General features: G+C 32.2%; 1 protein-coding gene across 3 annotated transcripts in view; it reads right to left on the bottom strand.

The window, feature by feature from the left end:
* Positions 1-229: 229 nt before the first annotated feature.
* The window catches only part of LOC126890522 (E3 SUMO-protein ligase PIAS2-like), a 143,330-nt gene continuing 120,673 nt past the window's right edge, over positions 230-22,886 (bottom strand). For all 3 annotated transcript variants that reach the window (XM_050659525.1, XM_050659524.1, XM_050659523.1), the window contains one exon: positions 230-6,948. In XM_050659525.1, the coding sequence (XP_050515482.1) occupies positions 6,611-6,948 (338 nt within the window). In that variant the 3' untranslated portion in view covers positions 230-6,610. The remainder of the gene's footprint in view (positions 6,949-22,886) is intronic.

Genomic DNA, 22,886 nt, shown 5'->3' with positions numbered 1-22,886 from the left:
AAATTATATTTCAAATACTTTTGCCTTGGTAAGTAAAATTTCGAAGAAACATGTAGGTTTTCTTTCTATAAGCTCCAAGGAAAACATACTTCGCTGTGGACTACACCCCACTTAGCAAAGAGTGCTACTAGACGCCCTGTACGTTTAATATTCTAAAGATCAACAAATTGAACACATTTAACACAAAACTAAGTTGTAATAGGAAAGAGAAAGGAAAATAGAATAGCCATTTGTTTAAAATAAATTCATTTTTATTAACAACTATATTTATATTTTTGTTTACGCTTACGATACAAAACTTAAGATAGAGACAAAAATTTAAATTATAATGTGATATTGACAAGTACAGGCACAATTTAAACTACTTTTTCTTTAAAATATAATAAACTTGCGTGCATAGAAATCAGTCCACTTAAAAATTTGGTCATTTTTGATGTCTCGAATTTCCTAAACCTGTTGTCCGATTTAATTGATTTTTTTTAATATGTTATAGACTTATTATTTAACAATATCGCTGTAATAATATTGTTGCTAAACAGGTCAATTTTCATTGTATACTGGGTATACGAATCAAACTGTTTTTTTTTGTCAAAGTTCGCATCACCCTGTGGAATATTCTAGCATTTATAAAATACTGAAATTAAAACCCAACTATGGCCTCATGTTTCCTCAACATTTTGTTTTTTGATTCATTCGCTTATGTTGGATAATAAAAAAGTTAGGTACTTTAACAACTAGAAATGTTTTTCATCAATACAGAGTGTTTCTAAATAAGTGCGACAAACTTAAGGGGTAATTCTGCATGAAAAAATAATGACAGTTTCCTTTATAATGCTATCTCCCCAATTGCTTCGTTTCTGAGATACGGGATGTTGAATTTTTTCTTACAAACTGACGATTTATTTATTGCTTCAAAACCGGTTGTCATATTACCCGTATGCGCGCCAATGGTGAATATTAAATTCTTAATTGTATGTCAAAAAATGTACAATAACTACGTCTTAAAACCCACCAAATTTCATTTGCATATCTCAACCGGATTGAAAGCGATAAATAAATCGTCAGTTTCTAAGAAAAATTTGAACAGCCCCTATCTTGGACACGAAGCATTTGCGGACATACGATTATAATGTCATTATTTTTTCATGCAGAATTGCCCTTAAAGTTTGCCTTGTTTATTTAAAAACACCCTGTATTGATGAAAAACATGGCTAGTTGTTAAAGTACCTAACTTTTTTATGGTCCAACATAAGCGAATGAATAAAAAAAACAGAATGTTGAGAAAACATGAGGCTATAGTTGGGTTTTATTTCAGTATTTTATAGTTTAATTTTGAGAAACAGAGATAGTTTAACAGTAGTTAACTTTGAGGAAAAAAAACACAGTTTGATTCGTACACCCGGTATACAATGAAAATTTAACTGTTTGGCAACAACATTATTACAGCGGTATTGAATTATAAAACAAAGGGTTATAAAAACCGAGATTGTGGTGGAAAGGCTATTAAATTGCTAATTGTAGATTTGAACATTAGAGGTATAACTAAAGAAGACATAGAATTGAAAATTAAAAGTATCGATTTCTATGCACGCAAGTTTAATTTAAATCAAGGTAACGTAAAATGTATTGTGAAAAAGTAAATGCATTTTGTCATATCTAAAAAAACAAATAATGGTAAAAGTTGTCTAAGTATCTAAGACCTTTAACTCTATTGAAAAACGAAATCTCGATCATCTTGCAAAAAAAATGAGCTCGCCTAACTTTCTGACAAATGAAAAACTGTATAATGCATATAATTGAAGAGCCAGGGCGAAAATCAGTCCAAAACTAATCAGTCCAAAAAACGGTATAACGTAAAGCAATGCCGTCTCTATAGACTTAGCTAAACGGAAGAGAAAAAACACTACCAGTCCTCTTTAATTCAAGAAACAAGAATCGCCCTAAGGGGAAACATTGCTTTGAGTCACATCGCTGTATTTTGTGTAACTACCTTGGTGTGATGACTAGTGCTTGAGATAGCTAGTTAAAATCTGATCGAAATTCAAATATCTGCACTCCAAAATCAACTAAGAAAGGGAAAAGGCATGGCTGTATGAGCAATGTGATGAAAAAAATAAAAGTAAGTAGTCACATCCAGTGTCGTTCTTTTTTTGAAGAGTTGTTCTCTTCCCTATTCTTTTTCGTGTTTTATGTGTATCTCTCTTGTGTTTCTCACCTCTATAAACGACCCAACCTATAGTACATTCTTTCACGGTTTTTGCTCTAAATTTTAAAGAACCGCTTGGATTGACATCCCATTTGGCATACGTATAGCTTACATGTCAAAGAAAAAAAAGTGATATTGTGCCGATGTGTGCTTTTGCCCTAGGAGGAGACTTTCACCCCCTCCTGGGGGTGAAAAAATATATGTCCAAAATAAGTCCGGAAATGGGTAAACTGACTAATTTTAAGTAACTTTTGTTCTATAGAGCTTTTTCGCTAAGTCAACACTTTTCGAGTTATTTGCGAGTGAATATGTTCATTTTCATCAAAAGTAAGTATTTTGTCGAAAAAAACGTTCTCAGCAAAAATATAGCCTATAAAAAAGTAAAAAAAATGGTGTTTGCGTTAGGTCTCTGGATCTCGTAGAACCAGAGTTATAGCCAATGAAAAATAGATTCATATTCACCAAATTTCAAATAGAATATTTCGACGTGAAATATCCAAAAAATTAAGCACTTTTTGGGGAAAACCCATTTTAACTTTTTTAAAGTGTTTAAAAAAATCTTTATTTCTGTTTTTACAAAAAGTTTCTAGCATTCAATTTAAGCAAGTTACGCTCAAAATAAAGTTGGTCCCTTTTGTTTTAGCAAAAAAAAATCGGGAAGACCACCCCTAATTACCAACTCAAACGAAATTAATCGTTACCGCTCCACAAATTATTTTACTTATGTTGTGTTTATATGATTTGTAAGTTTCATTGATTCAAAGAGCTTATTTTTGAAAAAATTTGGTTTCAAAGTAAAATTTTTAAAAATTTTTATTTTGAAAAATATGCTTTTTTTTCAAAATAACTTAAAAATTGTTAGAGATACCAAAAATCTCGAAAAACAAAAATTGATTAAGATTTGGTGTTTCTAAATTTGCACACATTCGTGATCAGTGACTCGTTCAACCCCTTTTAACTACAGCCCTTTCAATAATAAGGACTTTGAACCGATGAAACTTACAGATCATATAAACAATACATACACGAGTCAAGAAACTTGTGAAGTCGTAACGATTAAGTTCATTTAAGATACTAATTAGGGGTGATTTTCTCGATTTTTTTACTAAAACAAAAAGGGACCAACTTTATTTTGAGTGCAACTTGTTTACTTTTGACGCTAGAAATTTTTTTTATAAAACAAAAATAAAGCTTTTTTAAACACTTTAAATAAGTTGTAATGAGTTTTCCTCGAAATGTGCTTCATTTCTGGTTATTTCACGTTAAAGTATTCCATTTGGAATTTGAGGAATATGAACCTATTTTTCATTAGCTATAACTCTGCTTCTACTAGTTATAGAGACGTGATATGTACACCATCTTTTAAAATTTTTTACAGGCTATATTTTTGCTAAGAATGTTTTTTCGACAAAATACTTACTATTTGAGTTATTTGCGAAAAACCTTCTAAAAGCGTGGTTATTTTGTTGAAAAAATGAACATATTCACTGGCAAATAACTCGAAAAGTATTGACTTAGTGAAAAAACTTTATAGAACAAAAGTTACTTAAAATTAGTCAGTTTATCCATTTCCTGACTTACTTTGGACGAATATTTTTTCACCCCCAAAAGGGGGTGAAAACCACCCCCAGGGCAAAAGCACATATCGGCACAATATCACTTTTTTTCTTTGACTTGTTAGCTATGTGTATGCCAAATTTCATGTCAATCCAAGCGGTTCTTTCAAATTTAGAGGTTTTGCAATATTTTACCGTTAAAGAACGGACTACTACCCGAAAATAATCTACAAGGACTGAGCAACTGTGTCTTCGAGTCCCAAAGTGCATCAGTTGTCAAAGTATACTTCTTAGTAATTTAGATCACTATGTAGTGTACAATAAAATTGTGGCGCCACTTTTTATGAGAGTTTGTCTCTTTCTTGTTCTTTTTTGTTGTTTTATGTCCGTCTTTCCTGTATTTCTCTTCACAATACCTTTTTTTGATTTTCCTGAAAAATTTTGCAAACGATAACATCGGTTTGCCCCCCGGTTGTGTACAACTAGTTTAAAGTCTTTACAGAAATGTCCAAAATCTATAAAACAGTGTATAATTATTCTTACAACTATTTTACATAACTTATACATAACTTAAAATTAATCGACAAATTGTATGACAGAAATTCTCAGTCCATCTTATTTTACTCTCCAAAACGAAATATTACAATGGCTGTACATGTCAATAAAACCAAAATGAGTTATTTAAAAATAAACCAAGAACATATTAAAATCTTAGAAAATATTACAACATATTATTTATAATTAAACACATACCCTATAGCCCGACCAAAGAACAATCTGACCCAAAAAAAATAAAGGAAGGATGAAAATTTGGGAATAGGTAGTTAAAATTGTCTATTATTATATAAGAAAAAGTCCCCAATTTTAGTGTACAATTTTACATCCCCTCCATTTTACAAAAATGGAGTAGAATACCCCCTCTCGAAGGTGAAAAATATACATTCAAAATAAGACCGAAATTGGATAAAATGACTACTTGTTAGGAACTTTTTGACTTTTTTTGTTATATGACAGTTTCGTAGAAGATGAAAAGAAAATAAAAAAGAAGATTCATGTTAGCATGGTGATGCATGCACCTTGATAAACAATATAGAAAATATAGAAATAATTGAATTTTTACCAAGTTGTCAAAATAAACTTCAAATTTAAATATAGTTTTTCTTAATGCAATATATCCACACCAGCGCAAATAATTACAGTCCATACCATAATTAAAATCTAACACTACTTCTAAACAACTTTTGTTCTGTAGAGTTTTTTTCGCCAATTCAATACTTTTCGAGTTATTTGCAAGGTGATATGTTCATTTTTAACAAAAAAAAAACATGTTTTTGGACGGTTTTTCGGAGATAACTCAAAAAGTAAGTATTTCAGCGAAAAAATATTCTTAGAAAAAATATAGCTTATAAAAAACTGAAAAAAATGGTGTATGCTTGGGGTCTGTAGACCCAGTAGAAGCAGAGTTGTAGCTAATAAAAAGTAGGTTCTTTTTGGTCAAATTCCAAATCGAATATTTCAATGTGAAATAACCCAAAAACGGAGCACTTTTCGGGGAAAATTAATTTCAACTTTTTTAAAGTGTTTGAAAAAAGGTTTATTTGTTAAAAAAAAAACTTCTAACATTAAAAGTAAGTGAGTTACGCTCAAAATATTGTTGGTCCCTTTTATTTTTTGGTAAAAAAATCGAAAATCACCCCCTAATTAGCATCACAAATAAATTTTATCGTCACCACCATTTTTATCGACAAGTTACTTTGTTTATGTATTATTTATATGATCTGTAAGTTTCATCGGTTCAAAGGGCTCATTTTGGAAAATCTGTAGTTAAAATGGCTTGAACGAGTAACTAATCGCGAGTTTAGGCAAATTTTGAACAGCCATGGCATAACCAATTTTTATCTAACAAGAAAACAAAAAATCAAAAATATTCAGAAAAGCAAAACGAACATTTTATTACTCTTTGAGATTTTTGGTATTACTAATAATTTTTAAGTTAATTCCATAAAAAAATTCATTTTTTTCAAAATTTAAAAAATGTTTTATTTTAAACCCAATTTTTTTTTCAAAAATGAGCACTTTGAACCAATGAAACTTATAAATAATATAAACAATATATAAGTAAAGTAACTTGTGAAGCGGTAACGATTAATTTTATTTGGGAAGCTAATTAGGGGGTGATTTTCGCGATTTTTTTAGTAAAAAATAAAAAAGACCAGCAATATTTTGAGCGTAACTCATTTACTTTTAATGTTACAAGTTTTTTTTTAACAAAAATAAACCTTTTTTCAAACACTTTAAAAAAGTTGAAATGAATTTTCCCCGAAAAGTGCTCCGTTTTTGGGTTATTTCACATTGAAATATTCGATTTGGAATTTGACCAAAAAGAACCTACTTTTTATTAGCTACAACTCTGCTTCTACTGGGTCTACAGATCTCATGCATACACCGTTTTTTTCAGTTTTTTATGAGCTATATTTTTGGTAATATTTTTTTCGCTAAAATACTTACAGTTTTGGGTTATCTGGGCAAAACCGTCCAAAACATGTTTTTTTTGTTAAAAATGAACATATTCACTCGCAAATAACTCGAAAAGTATTAACTTAGTGAAAAAACTCTATAGAACAGAAGCTACTTAGAATTAGTCATTTTATACAATTTCGAACTTATTTTGAACGTATATTTTTTCACCCCCGAAAAAATATTTTTCACCCCGTACTTCCCAAATTTTCATCCATCCTTTATTTTTTGGAGGTTTTCGTAAAATTTTGTGTCTCCTGATCAGGCTACTAACGATAGAGTATATTCCTTTGTAATAAAAACAAATTAAGACTGGCTTCAAGATAAAAATTTATTGAAGCAATAGTAAGGCTGTGGATATGTCAGTTAGGTTCTGGCTAGTGTCATTTTCAAGTACTTGAATTGAAGCGTTATTTGAACTATCCAACGGCGTAGTAGCCCGACTGGGTGTAGTATTTCCATCAGCTTGTGTGGCTATCATAGAAGAAACATCGATTTGCTCAGTTACCGGTTGAGGACGAGGTGTAGGTGGGGGTGAACATGGTGGTGAGGGACTGTCCAAGTTGATGATCACAGGACTCAAGGGGTAGCTCAAACTCGAAACTGAAAATAGATCGATAGTGGTAATTGGCCTAGATTGGTTACTACTGGATGAGATGCTAGCTGAATCTACAACAAAAATGGAAAATTAGTGAACGATTTAGTGAATTCAATTCGTAAAATTATAACATCAATTGTATATTTCATAATTATGTTAAAATCAACAGAGATATACCTCCATAAAAAATAATCGACTTAAGATACCTCAACTCAGCAGATGTAGGTACGACCATAGCCTAGTATTATGTAGAATAAGAATCATCGTGAAATACTCACACCCAAGAGAGCGATACCAACACAAACAAAAATCAGAGTCGAATTACTAAATACGAAATTCACGAAATACTTATACAGAAAGAAAAAAATAATATCAGAAGATTTCAAATACACTGCGGTGCAAAAAAATCGATCCACTAAAAATTTGGTCCTTTTTGATGTTTCGAATTTCCTAAACCTGTTGTCCGATTTAAGCGATTTTTACCACGTTATAGCCTTATTCATTGACAATATCGCTGTCATAATATTGTTGCTAGACAGTCAAACTGTCATTGTATACCGGGTGTACGAATCAAACTGTGCTTTTTTCTCAAAGTTCGCATCACCCTGTGGATTATTCTAGCATTTATAAAATACTGAAATTAAAACCCAACTATAGCCTCAGGTTTTCTTAACATTTTGTCTTTCGATTCATTCGCTTATGTTGGATAATACAAAAAGTTAGGTACTTTAACAACTGGCCATGTTCGTCATCAGTACAGGGTGTTTTCTAAATAAGAGCAACAAACTTTAAGGGGTAATTTTACATGAGAAAATAATGACAATTTACAAACGCTTCGTTTCCGAGATACGGGATGTTCAAATTTTTTTTACAAACTGACGATTTATTTATTGCTTTAAAACCAGTTAAGATATGGAAATGAAATTTGGTGAGTTTTAAGACGTAGTTATTGCACATTTTTAACATATAATTAAAAATTGTATATTCACCATTGGCGTGCGTACGGGTAATATTATCGGTCATAATACCCGTTTGCGCGCCAATGGTGAATATTAAATTCTTAATTGTACGTCAAAAAATGTGCAATAACTACGTCTTAAATCCCACCAAATTTGATTTGCACATCTCAACTGGTTTTAAAGCAATAAGTAAATCATCAGTTTGTAAAAAAAATTGAACATCCCGTATCTCGGAAACGAAGCGTTTGTGGACATATGACTATAAAGCAAATTGTCATTATTTTCTCATGTACAATAACCCCTTAAAGTTTTGCGCAAATATTTTAGAAACACCCTGTACTGATGACGAACATGGTCAGTTGTTAAAGTACCGAACTTTTTTATTATCCAACATAAGCGAATGACTCGAAAGACAAAATGTTAAGAAAACCTGAGGCTATAGTTGGGTTTTAATTTCAGTAATTTATAAATGCTAGAATAATCCACAGGGTGATGCGAACTTTGAAAAAAAAACACAGTTTGATTCGTACACACGGTATACAATGACAGTTTGACTGTCTAGCAACAATATTATTACAGCGATATTGTCAATGAATAAGGCTATAACGTGGTAAAAAATCACTTAAATCGGACAACAGGTTTAGGAAATTCGAAACATCAAAAATTACCAAATTTTTAGTGGATCGATTTTTTTGCACGGCAGTGTGTTAGAAAATGATATAGCATCGAGGAAGCTGGGAAAAACTCAAATAACATAATTAACGCAGCAATAGAATCCCTTGTCAGAGATGAAACTAACGAACATATCAAAAAAGGAAACCCCATGGTTTAAAGAGAAAGTCAAGATAAAGTGTGAAGAAAAGAAAAAGCCATTTTACAATACCCAACACAGCTGGCATACAACCACTATAAACGAATCAGAAATGAAACGAATACTTTAGCCACACAAATCAAAAGGGAACACTGGCAGAGATTCTCAAAACGGAACACAAAAAGAATCCTAGAAAATGGACATGGACAGGAGATAAAGAAAAGAGATGAAGAAACTAATAAAAACGAAAAAAAACTCAGAAGGAAACATGGCCAGACTTGCTAAAGGTGACAATAATTAACCACAACACCAGAAGTGACAGCAAATGAAGAAATAAAGATTATGTGGAGAGAGGAGAAAAGGAAGCAATTAACGAAATTTAAAAAAAATCACCAGGAAAGGACAGAATACCAAATGAACTCCTAAAGTACGGAGGACAAGATCTGACCAAACAACTATTAAAACTAGTCCAAAAAATAATAGAACAAAACAGAATACCACAAGAATCTAGATCAAGCATCCTCATACCGCTCTTCAAAAAGGAAGACAAATCGAACCCGGAGAATTACAGAGAAAATAATTTATTAAACACAACACTAAAATTAACACCCAAAGTGATAACAAATAAACTAAATGAAATTATAACAATCAACTAAAAGTCAAATAATTAGGCGAGAAAATCATAGATTTAATGATATCATAACCAACTAGTCCAGAAAGCCACTGCGCATCCGCTAGGAAAAATATTCTGATTCGGATTTTTTGCACAATCTTACTCAAAAAGGACCCCTTTTAACAAATTTGCATGTTGCTAGGACCAAAAGTTGGTCAAAAATTTTTTAAACGTTTTTTTTTTGTTTTTTTCCTAAAATTATTTTTTTTGCATGAAAAAAATTGTTTTAGATTTTTCGGATCATTCCAAACAGAAAAGGTCTTTAGTTACTTTTCTCTAAAGTTGATAGTTTTTGACATATAAGCGATTAAAAATTGAAAAATTGCGAAATCGGCCATTTTTAACCCTCAAAAACTATGTGAAAAACTGAAAATTTGAATGTTGCCAAGGTAGGTAGATATTGTTTAAACATCGATTGATGAAATCCCGAAGAGTTTTTTGCAATACAATATTCAAAACTCCTTTGTTTTTTAATTGCTAATCAAGCGTGCGCGACACTATTTTCCACCGTTGCATGTTTATGCAGTATGGTGCAAACGAAAGGAATAAATTCGTTATTTCGTAAACCGGTGACTTTAAGGAAAAATCCCAAAACAGGTCGGTTTTTATTGTTAAGTTATGATATTGTGGCATATATAGTATACTAGTGACGTCATCCATCTGGGCGTGATGACGTAATCGATGATTTTTTTAAATGAAAATACGGGTTGTGTGCTGGCTCATTTGAAAGGTTCTTAAATTCTCTATTCAGTAATATAAACATGTAGATAATTATTTACACAGGGTGTCCAAAATTTTTTTATTAAATTAAATAATTTGGCAAATTGACAAAAAAATTAAATTATTGGACACCCTGTATAAATAATTATATAAATGTTTATATTACTGAATAAAGAATTAAAGAACATTTCAAATGAGCTAGCACACGACCCCTATTCTCATTAAAAAAATCATCGATTACGTCATCACGCCCAGATGGATGACGTCACTAGTATACCATATATGTCACAATATCGTAACTTAAAAATAAAAATCGACCTGTTTCGGGATTTTTCGTTAAAGTCGCCGGTTTACGAAATAACGAATTTATTCCTTTCATTTGCACCATACTGCATACATATGCAACGGTGGAAAATAGTGTCGCGCACGCTTGATTAGCAATTAAAAAACAAAGGAGTTTTGAATATTGTATTGCAAAAATCTCTTCGGTATTTCATCAATCGATGTTTAAAGAATATCTACCTACCTTGGCAACATTCAAATTTTCAGTTTTTCACATAGTTTTTGAGGGTTAAAAATGACCGATTTCGCAATTTTTCAATTTTTAATCGATTATATGTCAAAAACTATCAACTTTAGAGAAAAGTCACTAAAGACCTTTTCTGTTTGGAATGATCCAAAAAAACTAAAACAATTTTGTTCCATGCAAAAAAATAATTTTAGGAAAAAGACAAAAAAAAAACGTTTAAAAAATGTTTGACCAACTTTTGGTCCTGGCAACATGCAAATTTGTTAAAAAGGGTCCTTTTTGAGTAAGATTGTGCAAAAAATCCGAATTAGAATATTTTTCCTAGCGAATGCGCAGTGGCTTTCTGGACTAAACCGGTACAAACTTGACGGCAAACAACTTCAACCAATTTTTCCTCATATAATAGTTTTTTCGCTACCGTCAAGTTTAGCAGTAAAGCGCTGTTACCAAATAAAAAACATGTGTATTTACCACAATTATCAATGGTGAAATATGGACATGGAATAACAACCAACAACAACTCATAAAAGAGAAAAATAAACAACCAAAAAAGTAGCATTACAACTAAAGCAGACAAAAATAATGGAGACGACATGGCAAAGTAAAGGTACACGGAAGAAACCCATAAACGAACATATATTAGTAGGAACATGGAATGTAAGAGAAACATACGTGGAAGGAAAATTGAAAGAACTAGTCGATGAATGCAAAAAATATAAATTCGAAATAGTAGCACTACAAGAAACTAAACAACTAAGCCAAAACTCAATGGAAATAAATGACTATCTATTTTTCAATAGCGGAGGCGACAATAGAATGTTAGGCACAGGATTTGTAGTAAATAAAAAGCTGAAAGATCTAATCGTTGACTTTAAACCAATTTTAGAGAGAATACGCATACTAAGAATAAGGGGAAATACTAAAAAATAACATTTATAAACATACATGCACCGACTGAAGAGAAAACCATAGAGATAAAGGAAAACTTCTATAATCAAATAGACACAGTATTCGAAAATACATATTCTCAAATACGATATAAAAATAGTACTAGGTGATGCTAATGACAAAATAGGAAAAGAAGAATTATACGTACCCACCATAGGAACATATTATAGTCTGCATGAAACAACGAGTAAAAATGGTCACTTCTTAATAGATCTGGCAAAAGAAAGAAACATGATCATAATGAGCACGTACTTCCAACACAAAAGAATATACCAAGGAAAATGAAGATCGCCAGATGGGAAAACTGTAAATCAAATAGATCATGTGCTCGTCGAAAAAGACATGGAAAAATGTATAACATTTTTCTGAAAAAGAACATAAGAACATATAGAGGACCAGATGCAGACACAGATCACTTTATAGTCGGAATACAACTGAAACAGCCCCAGTTCTTAGAAACCAATAGAAAAAAGTACAAAACAACTAAACATATTAGACTACTGTCAGAAGAAGAACAACGTAAATATGAAAGACCAGTCACCAGAGAACTAGCAAATATTGCAGAAAATGGAAACATCGAACAAAAATGGACGCAAATAAGTATGTATAACCAAAGCAGTGCAGGCCAGTAATATAAATATAAAAGATGAGTACAAAGAATGGTTTGATGAAGAATGTAAAATAGAACTGGATGAACGAAATGCAATGAACAAAGAAAACGAGCCAAAAGAATCATAAGATCAAAGAAAAGAAAGTACAACGAAGATAAATTGAAATGTATAGAAGAAAACTATAAAAATGGAGAAATCAGAAACTTAAATCAAGGAGTTAAAAATGAGAAAAAGGGATACTAAGGAAAACCTGTACACTACAAAAGCAAAAATAAAAGGAATTCAGTAAGCGACGAAGAAATACTGAACAGCTGGAAAGAATACTTCGAAGAGCTTCTAAATGAAATACCCACAATAGAATATGAAGAAGAAGAGGAAGAAGAACCCAATGAAAATACCGATCAAGAAAAACAGAGGAAAAAAAAATACGGTAAATCTACAGTGGCCCTATTCATCGAAGCTTTTAACAGAGTAAAACGAAAAGAAATATACAAGGCACTATGTGAAATTGAAATTAGTGAAAAATTAATAAAGATGATAAAAGTTACAAGAGAATAGGGTTAAAATAAATGGAAAGGAAACAGATAAGTTTAAGGTCGGTGAAGGGGTAGGACAAGGAGAACCACTGTCATCGTTGTAGATCAGTATCTTTCTTGAAATTGTCATCAGAGAAGCCGAAATTAACAGGACAGGACTTGTATATAAACGAAAACACCAATGCTTGGCATTCGCTGATGACATAGTACTGATAGCCAGAAGTAAACAAGAATTAAAAGAAATACTAAAAAGACTAGAGGCGATAGGAAGAAAGAAAGGGATATACATAAACGAAGAAAAAACTAAATATATGGAATGGACAGAACGAGAATACGTACAAGGACAATACCTGACAATAAACACAGAAGGAAAAATATATAAATTCGAAGAAGTAGAAAGATTCCAATATTTAGGAGCGATATTCACTAGGAGACCAAATATAAAAGAAGAAATCCTAGCGAGAATTATGGCTGGCAATCTTTGCTCTATACAATTTATTAAAGAACATATCTAGAAGGGCTAAGACAAGAATATATAAGACAGTGATAAGACCTATAGTATTATAATATAACGGCATATTATGCCGGTGAAACATGAACCAAATCCGAGCAGGTCATGCTCAAAGCGTGGGAAAGAAAAGTCCTCAGAAAAATATTTGGCGGAAAGATGTGGAATGGAATGTGGATAGAACTGGAGAGGATGTATGGAGAACCGAATATAGTAGGGATCATAAAATCACAAAGAATGGTTGGGACATATCCAAAGGATGCTAAACACGAGACTTCCCAAAAGAGTACTAACGGGAGGAATAGGAGGAAAGAAGAAGAAAGGTAGACCGAAAACCAGATGGCAGAAATACGTTGAAAGAGACAAAGGAGAGATTGGAAAGGAATGGTAAACCAAGCCATGGGCCTTTTAGGCCTGGAGAGCTAAACTATATATATGTATTGACCACAGCTGCTACCGGCTACACTGATTCTCTTTTGTCTTTAAGAGTGTGAAACAAAGATAACTATCTGTACTATAATAATTGTCAATACATGTGAAGTTGGTTAAAATATAAACTGTGCTATGAAACTGTCTACACACTAAATTCTGTTACCTTAGTTTCTCGATTTGATTTTGATTCAAATTATTGGATATTTTAATTGCATTGTATTAAAACAATAATATATCTGTATTTCGTCTTCCCAGATTATAATTTGAAAATAATATTTTGACATTATATTGACCAATACCTCCAATATTATATAACAAACGTGAGTTACAATTTCCAATGCCACCTAACCTAATAATCATGTCATGCTCGTCACTACTTCTAGCCAATTAAATGCTATAGTTGGTTCGCTAAACTCAGACACAACTTTCTAGTGATTTTAGTAAATAATTTTGCCAATTTGGTAAAATTGGCAAAAAAAATAATTACTAAACAGTTAATAATTACTAAATAGTTAGTAATTTTGAAAATTTTGGCAAAATTAGCAAAAAACAAAAAAATTACCTACTAAAATCACTAGCCAGTTGTGTCTGAGGTTAGCGAACCGACTATAGCTGTAAAGGAGTGGCATGTCAACAAAATCTGATTATTCCCTATATATTTTTTTAAATGTAAAATATGGCAACAACGGGAAAATTGCGTGCAAGCCTTATTATTTGACTTTGACCATAGCAGAAGAACAAGGTTTTAGGTCGATAAGACCCTGTCGCTATATTTATAATGATACAAACCGGCATATTTATGGTTCGTGGACCTTAAGAATACATTTGACAGGATAAAAAGGATCCACTTATGGTCCGCAAGAGTGATTTTTTGATAAAATACATACTTTTTGAGTAATTCGCAAAAAAAACGTTTGAAAAAGTAATTATTTTTTTGTTAAAAAATTGTCATTTTCACTTGAGGATATGTCGAAAAGTATTGACTTTCAGAAAAAAAAAGTATACGACTCAAGTTGATTAAAACCTTTTGACTGGCACCCATAATAAGAGGTTCTTCTCTATATGCCAGCGAAATATTAGACCCATAAGAAGAATCATATGAAGAACGCGAGAGTTGCGTTGCCGGCACATAAACAAAGTTTGTCAAAACGCGAGAGGCGCGTTTTTGGCAGTCAATAGAAATTGTGGTTAATATATAAAACCTCCCTCATAGGGGGGAAACGGAAAACATCGATTTACCAAGAATCTGTACGCCACAGAAAAAAATGTTTCAAACAAGAAATGTAGCTGAGGTAATTTTGAACAAAATTTGAACATGTTTATTAGCAATTTTTGTGTAGAATTAACCGTTCTCGAAGAAACAACCGATTAAAACAACCAGAGGTGTAACCAAGATGATCCTAAGGGGGTTACAACTACTTGATGGTCTCTGGGGGATATGGAATAGTAATGGTGTTAAACGTATAGAGCTCAAAGTACATCCAAATGGGGGGGTGGGTTATAACCCCCAAAACCGCACCCTAGTTACGCCTATGAAAACAACCCGTGATTTTGAATGTCAGTTACGTGCGCGAAATCAATATTTTACATCTATAACACCTATAACATGAAATTTATATTTTGAGTTTTGGTAACAAATATATGGTATGAAATATCAGTGGCGGCTCGTGACCTCAGTATGCGGGTAGGCTACACATATAACGTTTAACAATTAACCTCGCTTTAAATTTTTAATTATCTATAAATCTACACTTACCGGCAGAAAAAACCGCCACCCCAAAAAAATGGGACATTTTTAATGTCTTGTATTTCCTAAACCTCATGTCCGATTTAAGTAATTCTTTTAATATGTTATATCCTTATTCTTTAACAATATCCCTGTAATAATATTGTTGCTAGACAGGTACATTGTCATTGTATACAGGGTGTACGAATCAAACTGTGTTTTTTATCTCAAACTTTGGAACACCCTGTGGAATGTTCTAGCTTTTATAAAATACTGAAATTAAAACCCAACTATAGCCTCAGGTGTTCTTAACATTACGTTTTTTGTTTCATTCGCTTGTGTTGGATAATAAAAAAGTTAGACACTTTAACAACTACCCCTGCTTTTCGTCAATACAGGGTGTTTTTAAATAAGTACGGCAAACTAAGGGGTAATTCTGCATGATAAAATAATGACAGTTCGCTTTATAAACGTATGCCCGCAAATGCTTTGTTTCCGATATATGGGGTGTTAAAATTGTTCTTACAAACTGACGATTTATTTATTGCTCTAAAACGGTTTGAATACAATTAAGAATTTTAAATTCACCATTGACGTGCATACGGGATATATCTAAAATGTTTATACCCGTATGCACGCCAATGGTGAATATAAAATTCTTAATTGTATGCCAAAAAATGCGCAATAACTATCTCTTAAAATCTACCAAATTTCATTTGCATATCACAAACCGTTTTAGAGCAATAAATAAGTCGTCAGATTGTAAGAAAAATTTCAACACCCCCTATCTCGGAAACGAAGCATTTACGGGCATACGTTTATAAAGCAAACTGTCATTATTTTATTATGCAGAATTACCCCTTAAAGTTTGCCGTACTTATTTAAAAACACCCTGTATTGACGAAAAACAGGGGTAGTTGTTAAAGTGCCTAACTTTTTTATTATCCAACATAAACGAATGAAACAAAAAACATAATGTTAAGAAAACCTGAGGCTATAGTTGGGTTTTAATTTTAGTATTTCATAAAAGCTAGAACATTCCACAGGGTGTTCCAAAGTTTGAGAAAAAAACAGTTTGATTCGTACACCCTGTATACAATGACAATGTACCTTTCTATCAACAATATTATTACAGGGATATTGCTAATGAATAAGGCTATAACATATTAAAAGAATTACTTAAATCGGACATCAGGTTTAGGAAATACAAGACATTAAAAATGACCCATTTTTTGGGGTGGCGGTTTTTTCTGCCGGTAAGTGTATATAATATAACACAGTTCGTCAGTTTAACTTTAAATTATCCAAATTGTATTGAAACACAATAAAAATATAATCGACCACTGATAAATTTTATTCGACAAATAACTATTCACAGATTTATTTCTCGTTGGTGAATTATTACTAAATTAATATATGTAAAATTAAAATGCCCTTCAATAGACCGATCTCAAATTTACCTGTTTATTATTCACTTTTCATAAACAAATTTAAATTGTCCTACCTATTTTTATTAAACACTTATCCTACTAATAACAGCCAAAATAAAAAAAAACAATTTAAAGCAGCTTCACAACACACAAGAGAAACAACTGATACAATTTTGTAGGCTAGTTCGGCTAAAAGATTCTGTGCCTATCCGCCTGCTTTAAAAATTCGTAGAGTCGACCCTCCCGCTAAGGACAAGTTCGCGTAAAGAGAGAGAGAGATTCGGACGATTCGGTGTTCGTCGTCGTTCTATTTCAGGCTACGTTTCCAAGTGCCTGACCTAGGAAGAATATAGAATCTTATGCACTACTACTGATACTACAAGGGGCGTACAATAATTATTATAACTTCGGAGAAATTTTTTTGGATATTTTTATAATAATTTGGATAATTTTTGCTTTTTTATTGTAGGTATTGTGTCAAAATTTATAAATTACAATTTTGAAATAAGTAATTTATATTAATAATTTATATTATTGCACTACATTTGAAGAGGGTAGGCGGCGCCTACCTTGCCTACCCCGACGGGCCGCCCCTGTGAAATATGTCTAAAAAACGCTTGAATTTAAACTGTCACATTACAAATGATCCAGAACGTTTGAAACTGCTTATTTTTGCACAAATAGGTTTTTAGAAACTAAACAACCTCAGCTACAAATTCCATGCAATGCCATCTTCACATCTAAAAGGCATCTTGATTTTTGTCAAAAGGACACTGATCAAAAGACGTCGATCTTTTACCGTCGAGTTAATACAAATTTTATTTAAAAAATTGCAATGAACACATTCAAAAAACGCGTGTAACACATTCAAAATTGCCGGGCGCTTCGACCATTTTTTCTGAGAAAACGTTTCATTCTACACAAAAAGTGCTAATGAGCATTTTTGTTCAAAATTATCTCAGATACATTTCTTCTTTGAAACAGTTTTTTCTACGGCGTACAGATTCTTGGTAAAACGATGTTTACGGCTTTCCCCCTACGGGGGGATTTTTAGGGGAAGCCCGGGGTTATGAGTGGCAAACTTTTTTGCATAGTGTTTGGGGTCCGAAAATTGACACTCTCAGCCAAATTTAGTTTGTTCGTCGTAAAAATCTGTTTATTTTATATATAGTTTTTCTTATCTGATTCGTTTAATGGGTATAATATGTATCAAAAAATATGTTTACTTCCAACGTATACAATATAATATAAATATATTATGTAATATTTTCTTAAAACTTTATATTAAAAAAATACAATTACTTAGTTATATCAGGCCTTTTTAGTCAACGTGGACCACTAAAATAATAATAAAAAAATAAATAAATACCTAACTAGATTAATGAAATGCTCTGTTGATTTTTTGTTTCGCAGACACACATTTTTACAATACTCATCATACATCTAAATAAAAAATAAGTAATATATTGACAAATATCGTACGAGTTTTGTTAAAAAAGTGACTTTCCAAATTTCGCGGGCTATGTACAATCGATTTTAAATTTAGATTTTTTGTTATGTTGGTACACATGTTTCTAACATATTGTGACATCAGATATTATACATGTCTATTAGTTTTTACAGATAGAAAGGTTGGGCTTGCTTTAGTGTACTTAGCCTATGGTGTACTAGCGCTACGGACAAAAATGGATCAAAGAATATGTATTAAAATTTGTACAAAAAAGTACTCCGACTCACTAACATGTCACTGCGGGCCTTGGTGAGTCTACCGAGTGCAAAAAATGTATTTAACTGTGTTTTTTTTTCAGAAGCCATCTGTTAAACTGGTAGTACTGCAGGTAGTTGGCTCATGGCACCTTTTCCCTTCGTTCATGATACCCATGCCATAATTCTGGAACACTGCACCAGCTTTTACATGTTTAGCAGTACCTAGACATAGTGGATATATTTTGAATCACTCGGTAATCCCTCAAAAGTTTTTCCCGCCTGCTATCTAGTGCAACTTCATGTTTCATGCTTTCTGTTACAGAGTCTGCAGCTTAACCCGTTCATTGTATTCAGGTGTCAATTGACTCGCGAATGCCCAGTAAGGAAGCCTGTTATGATTCTGAGCCGATTCCTGCTTCCAGTTTACCATGCTAAGTATTTCGTACTCGTAGGTGACATATGTCAGCAAGTTCATCAGCTCTTTCGTTGCCATGTATAAGTGGTACAAGCTCTTCACAGAAGTCCGAGAGGATGTTGATGACGATGTCCGCCCTGGATGCCTCAGAACGTCAACAATTGATGAAACATTTACGAAATCTAGGCCATACGATAATTAAGGAATATTACCTTGAAGCTATGCATGGTTTGCTTGAAGTAATTCGAAAGAATCTGCCGAAATTGCGAAACATGATAAAACGCCAATTCACACGTCGTTGCTTGTCAAAAATGGCGCCGTCATTATGCCTCAGTCACCATATTCACAGGATTTGACTCTAGGTGACTTTTTCCTGTTCTCAAAAGAGAAAAAAGCATGAGAGGGCGGATCTTTTCCACCATTTAGGAGATAAAGACTGTTTCGCTATAAGTGCATATCATAGGTGCATCGGGAATTGGCCAAATCGTTTGTACGTTTTTATTATATTTAAGATGTTTACTTTGATAAAATAGATACAGAATAAAGTCATTTTTTTAAGAAAACTAGTTTTAAAGAAAATAAGGTGTGGTTTAAAATAAACGCTGTACGCCGCGTACAGCGGCACGCAATACGTCGCATATGTAGCTTAGCGGTGGTCTCCAATATTGGCATACATCTCCGAAGTTTATTGGAGACCACAGCTTATATAAAAGTTTTATATATTGTTTATATATTGTATACGATTAAAATCTACAGTGTAAGAACGCGCAGAACTGAACATACATTATTTAATATGGTATTGCATGCTGCATGCTATACTTTCAAATGGGACATACAGAGAGCATCTTTCATATACAGTGATGAGCGCGATAATAACCGGCAAAATAGCTCAAAAGATGGAAAACATAATACATTGCCAAACAAAAAGAGATGAAACTAGTGGAGATGGAAATGATCGTTATAAACGTATAAATTAACATTAAATTACATAGTTTCCCACCTTTAGACGTATCAGAAGAGTATGACAACTGTGATTGTGACAGTAGAATTTTATAAAATACTCCTGTCACAGACGTCTAAAGGTGGGAAACTATGTAATTTAATGTTAATTTATAAGTTTATAACGATCATTTCCACCTCCACTAGTTTCATTTCTTTTTATCTCACAACTTAATACGTTTTCCATCTTTTCCGCTATTTTGCCGGTTATTAACGCGCTCATCACTGTATATGCAATACCGCTATATTAGGCCAAAGGCATAACATCAAATCAAAGCCTATCATCAATTCCGTCGAGTTTTCTATTTTAGTTAATAAATTTAACATTATCTAATAAAAATGGTATTACCTATCAAGGAAAGAGATTTTATCACCAAAAGCTATACTTATTCTAGTTTTTCTACGTTTTAATTTGAAAAATGAGTCTTTCCTAGCCATACGAAAATTAAGAAATTATAGTACGTTCTTTAACGGTAAAATATTGCAAAACCTCTAAATTTTAAAGAACTTTGAAAAGAAAGAAACAAAGAAATTTGGCATACACGTAGCTAACAAGTCAAAGAAAAAAAGTGATATTGTGCCGATATGTGCTTTTGCCCCGGGGGTGGTTTTCACCCCCTTTTGGGGATGAAAAAATATTTGTCCAAAGTAAGTCCGGAAATGGATAAACTGACTAATTTTAAGTAACTTTTGTTCTATAGCTTTTTCGCCAAGTCAATACTTTTCGAGTTATATGCCAGTGAATATGTTCATTTTTTCAACAAAATAATCACGCTTTTAGACGGTTTTTTGCAAATAACTCAAATAGTAAGTATATTGTCAAAAAAACATTCTTAGCAATAATATAGCTTGTAAAGAATTTAAAAAAAAATGGTGTGTATATCACGTCTCTATATCTAGTAGAAGCAGAGTTATAGCTAATTAAAAATAGATTTATATTCGTCAAATTCCAAATGGAATACTTTAACGTGAAATAACCAAAAATGAAGCACATTTCGGGGAAAACTTATTACAACTTATTTAAAGTGTTTAAAAAAAGCTTCATATTTGTTTTATAAAAAAAATTCTAGCATCAAAAGTAAACAAGTTACGCTCAAAATAAAGTTAGTCCCTTTTTTTTTGGTAAAAAAATCGTGAAAATCACCCCCTAATTAGTATCTCAAATGAACTTAATCGTTACGACTTCACAAGTTTCTTGACACGTGTATGTATTGTTTATATGATCTGTAAGTTTCATCGGTTCAAAGTCCTTATTTTTGAAAGGGCTGTAGTTAAAAGGGGTTGAACGAGTCACTGATCACGAATGTATGCAAATTTAGAAACACCAAATCTTAATCAATTTTAGTCTAACAGAAAAACAAAAAAATACATGATATTCAGAAAAGCAATGCTGACTTTTTTTGTTTTTCGAGATTTTTGGTATCTCTAACAATTTTTAAGTTATTTTGAAAGAAAGTTTAAAACCAATTTTTTTCAAAAATTAGCACTTTGAATCGATGAAACTTACAGATCATATAAACACAACATAAGTAAAATAATTTGTGGAGCGGTAACGATTAATTTCATTTAAGCTGCTAATTAGGGGGTGGTATTCCCGATATTTTTTTTTGCCAAAACAAAAGGGAACAACTTTATTTTGAGCGTAACTCGTTAAATTAATTACTAGAAACTTTTTATGAAAACAGAAATAAAGCTTTTTGTAAACACTTTAAAAAAGTTATAACGGATTTTTCCCAAAAAGTGCTTAATTTTTTGGATATTTCACTTCGAAATATTCTATTTGAAATTTGGTGAATATGAATATATTTTTCATTGGCTATAACTCTGGTTCTACGAGGTCCAGAGACCTAACGCGTACACCATTTTTTTTTTACTTTTTTACAGGCTATATTTTTGCTAAGAAAGTTTTTTTCGACAAAATACTTACTTTTTGAGTTATTTGCGAAAAACCGTCTAAAAATGTAGTTATTTTGTTAAAAAATGAACATATTCACTCGCAAATAACTCGAAAAGTGTTGACTTGGCGAAAAAGCTCTATAGAACAAAAGTTACTTAGAATTAGTCAGTTTATTTATTTCCGGACTTATTTTGGACATATATTTTTTTCACCCCCAACAGGGGGTGAAAGTCACCCCCAGGGCAAAAGCACACATCGGCACAATATAACTTTTTTTCTTTGACATGTAAGCTATGCGTATGCCAAATTTCATGTCAATCCAAGCGGTTCTTTAAAATTTAGAGCAAAAACCGTGAAAGAATGTACTAATAGAACAATCGGAAGAATTTGGTTAAGAGAATCTTTGCTCTAAAGTTGTATAGATGACAAGCCTATAATGCCTCTAACTGAGGAACGTTTTGTTTTTGTTTTGTGCCTCAGCTAATTGATTAAATCATGTTCCAGTTGTCAAATAGCCGAGGGAGGAGGAATTATTTCACGAATGGCTAGAAACGTGAAAAAGACACAGATATTGTTCTGATCACGTCCATTGTACTTAACATATAGTCTAGCAGGAGACGACGAGTTGTTCTTGGTGAAAACGTAAATATGATTCAATGGTCTCCTCGATTTGCCAATAGCTCCAAATGATTTTTTCTGTAGTGACATATACAAGAAAATAAAGTCATCGAAAATAGAAACAAATCGAGACAAGACCCTATTACGTATAATCCAAGCACAAAAATTTATACCCGAAAAACAGTCACCAGGAATAAATTACTTCCACGATATTCTGCAAAACTTATCAAGAAAAATAACGAAGTTACTGCAAAAACATCAAAAGCTACAGTTCATAAGAAAAACATAAAATATCAACCTAAGTCAAAAACTAATTCGGAACCTTCCCTACAAGATCAGCCAGACGATAGGAACGAAATTGAAGATAAAGAAACTGAAAAACAAACCAGAAATAATTCACCTCAACCTGGGACAAGCAAGGATTTAGATTACTGACAGACAACCAAAAAAATAATATAGAAAAAAAATAAATTTAAAGTTTTCAAAATAT

Source organism: Diabrotica virgifera, chromosome 8 (genome assembly GCF_917563875.1).
Source record: "Diabrotica virgifera virgifera chromosome 8, PGI_DIABVI_V3a".
NCBI lineage: Eukaryota > Metazoa > Arthropoda > Insecta > Coleoptera > Chrysomelidae > Diabrotica > Diabrotica virgifera.
This window is presented reverse-complemented; position numbering and strand designations above follow the sequence as displayed.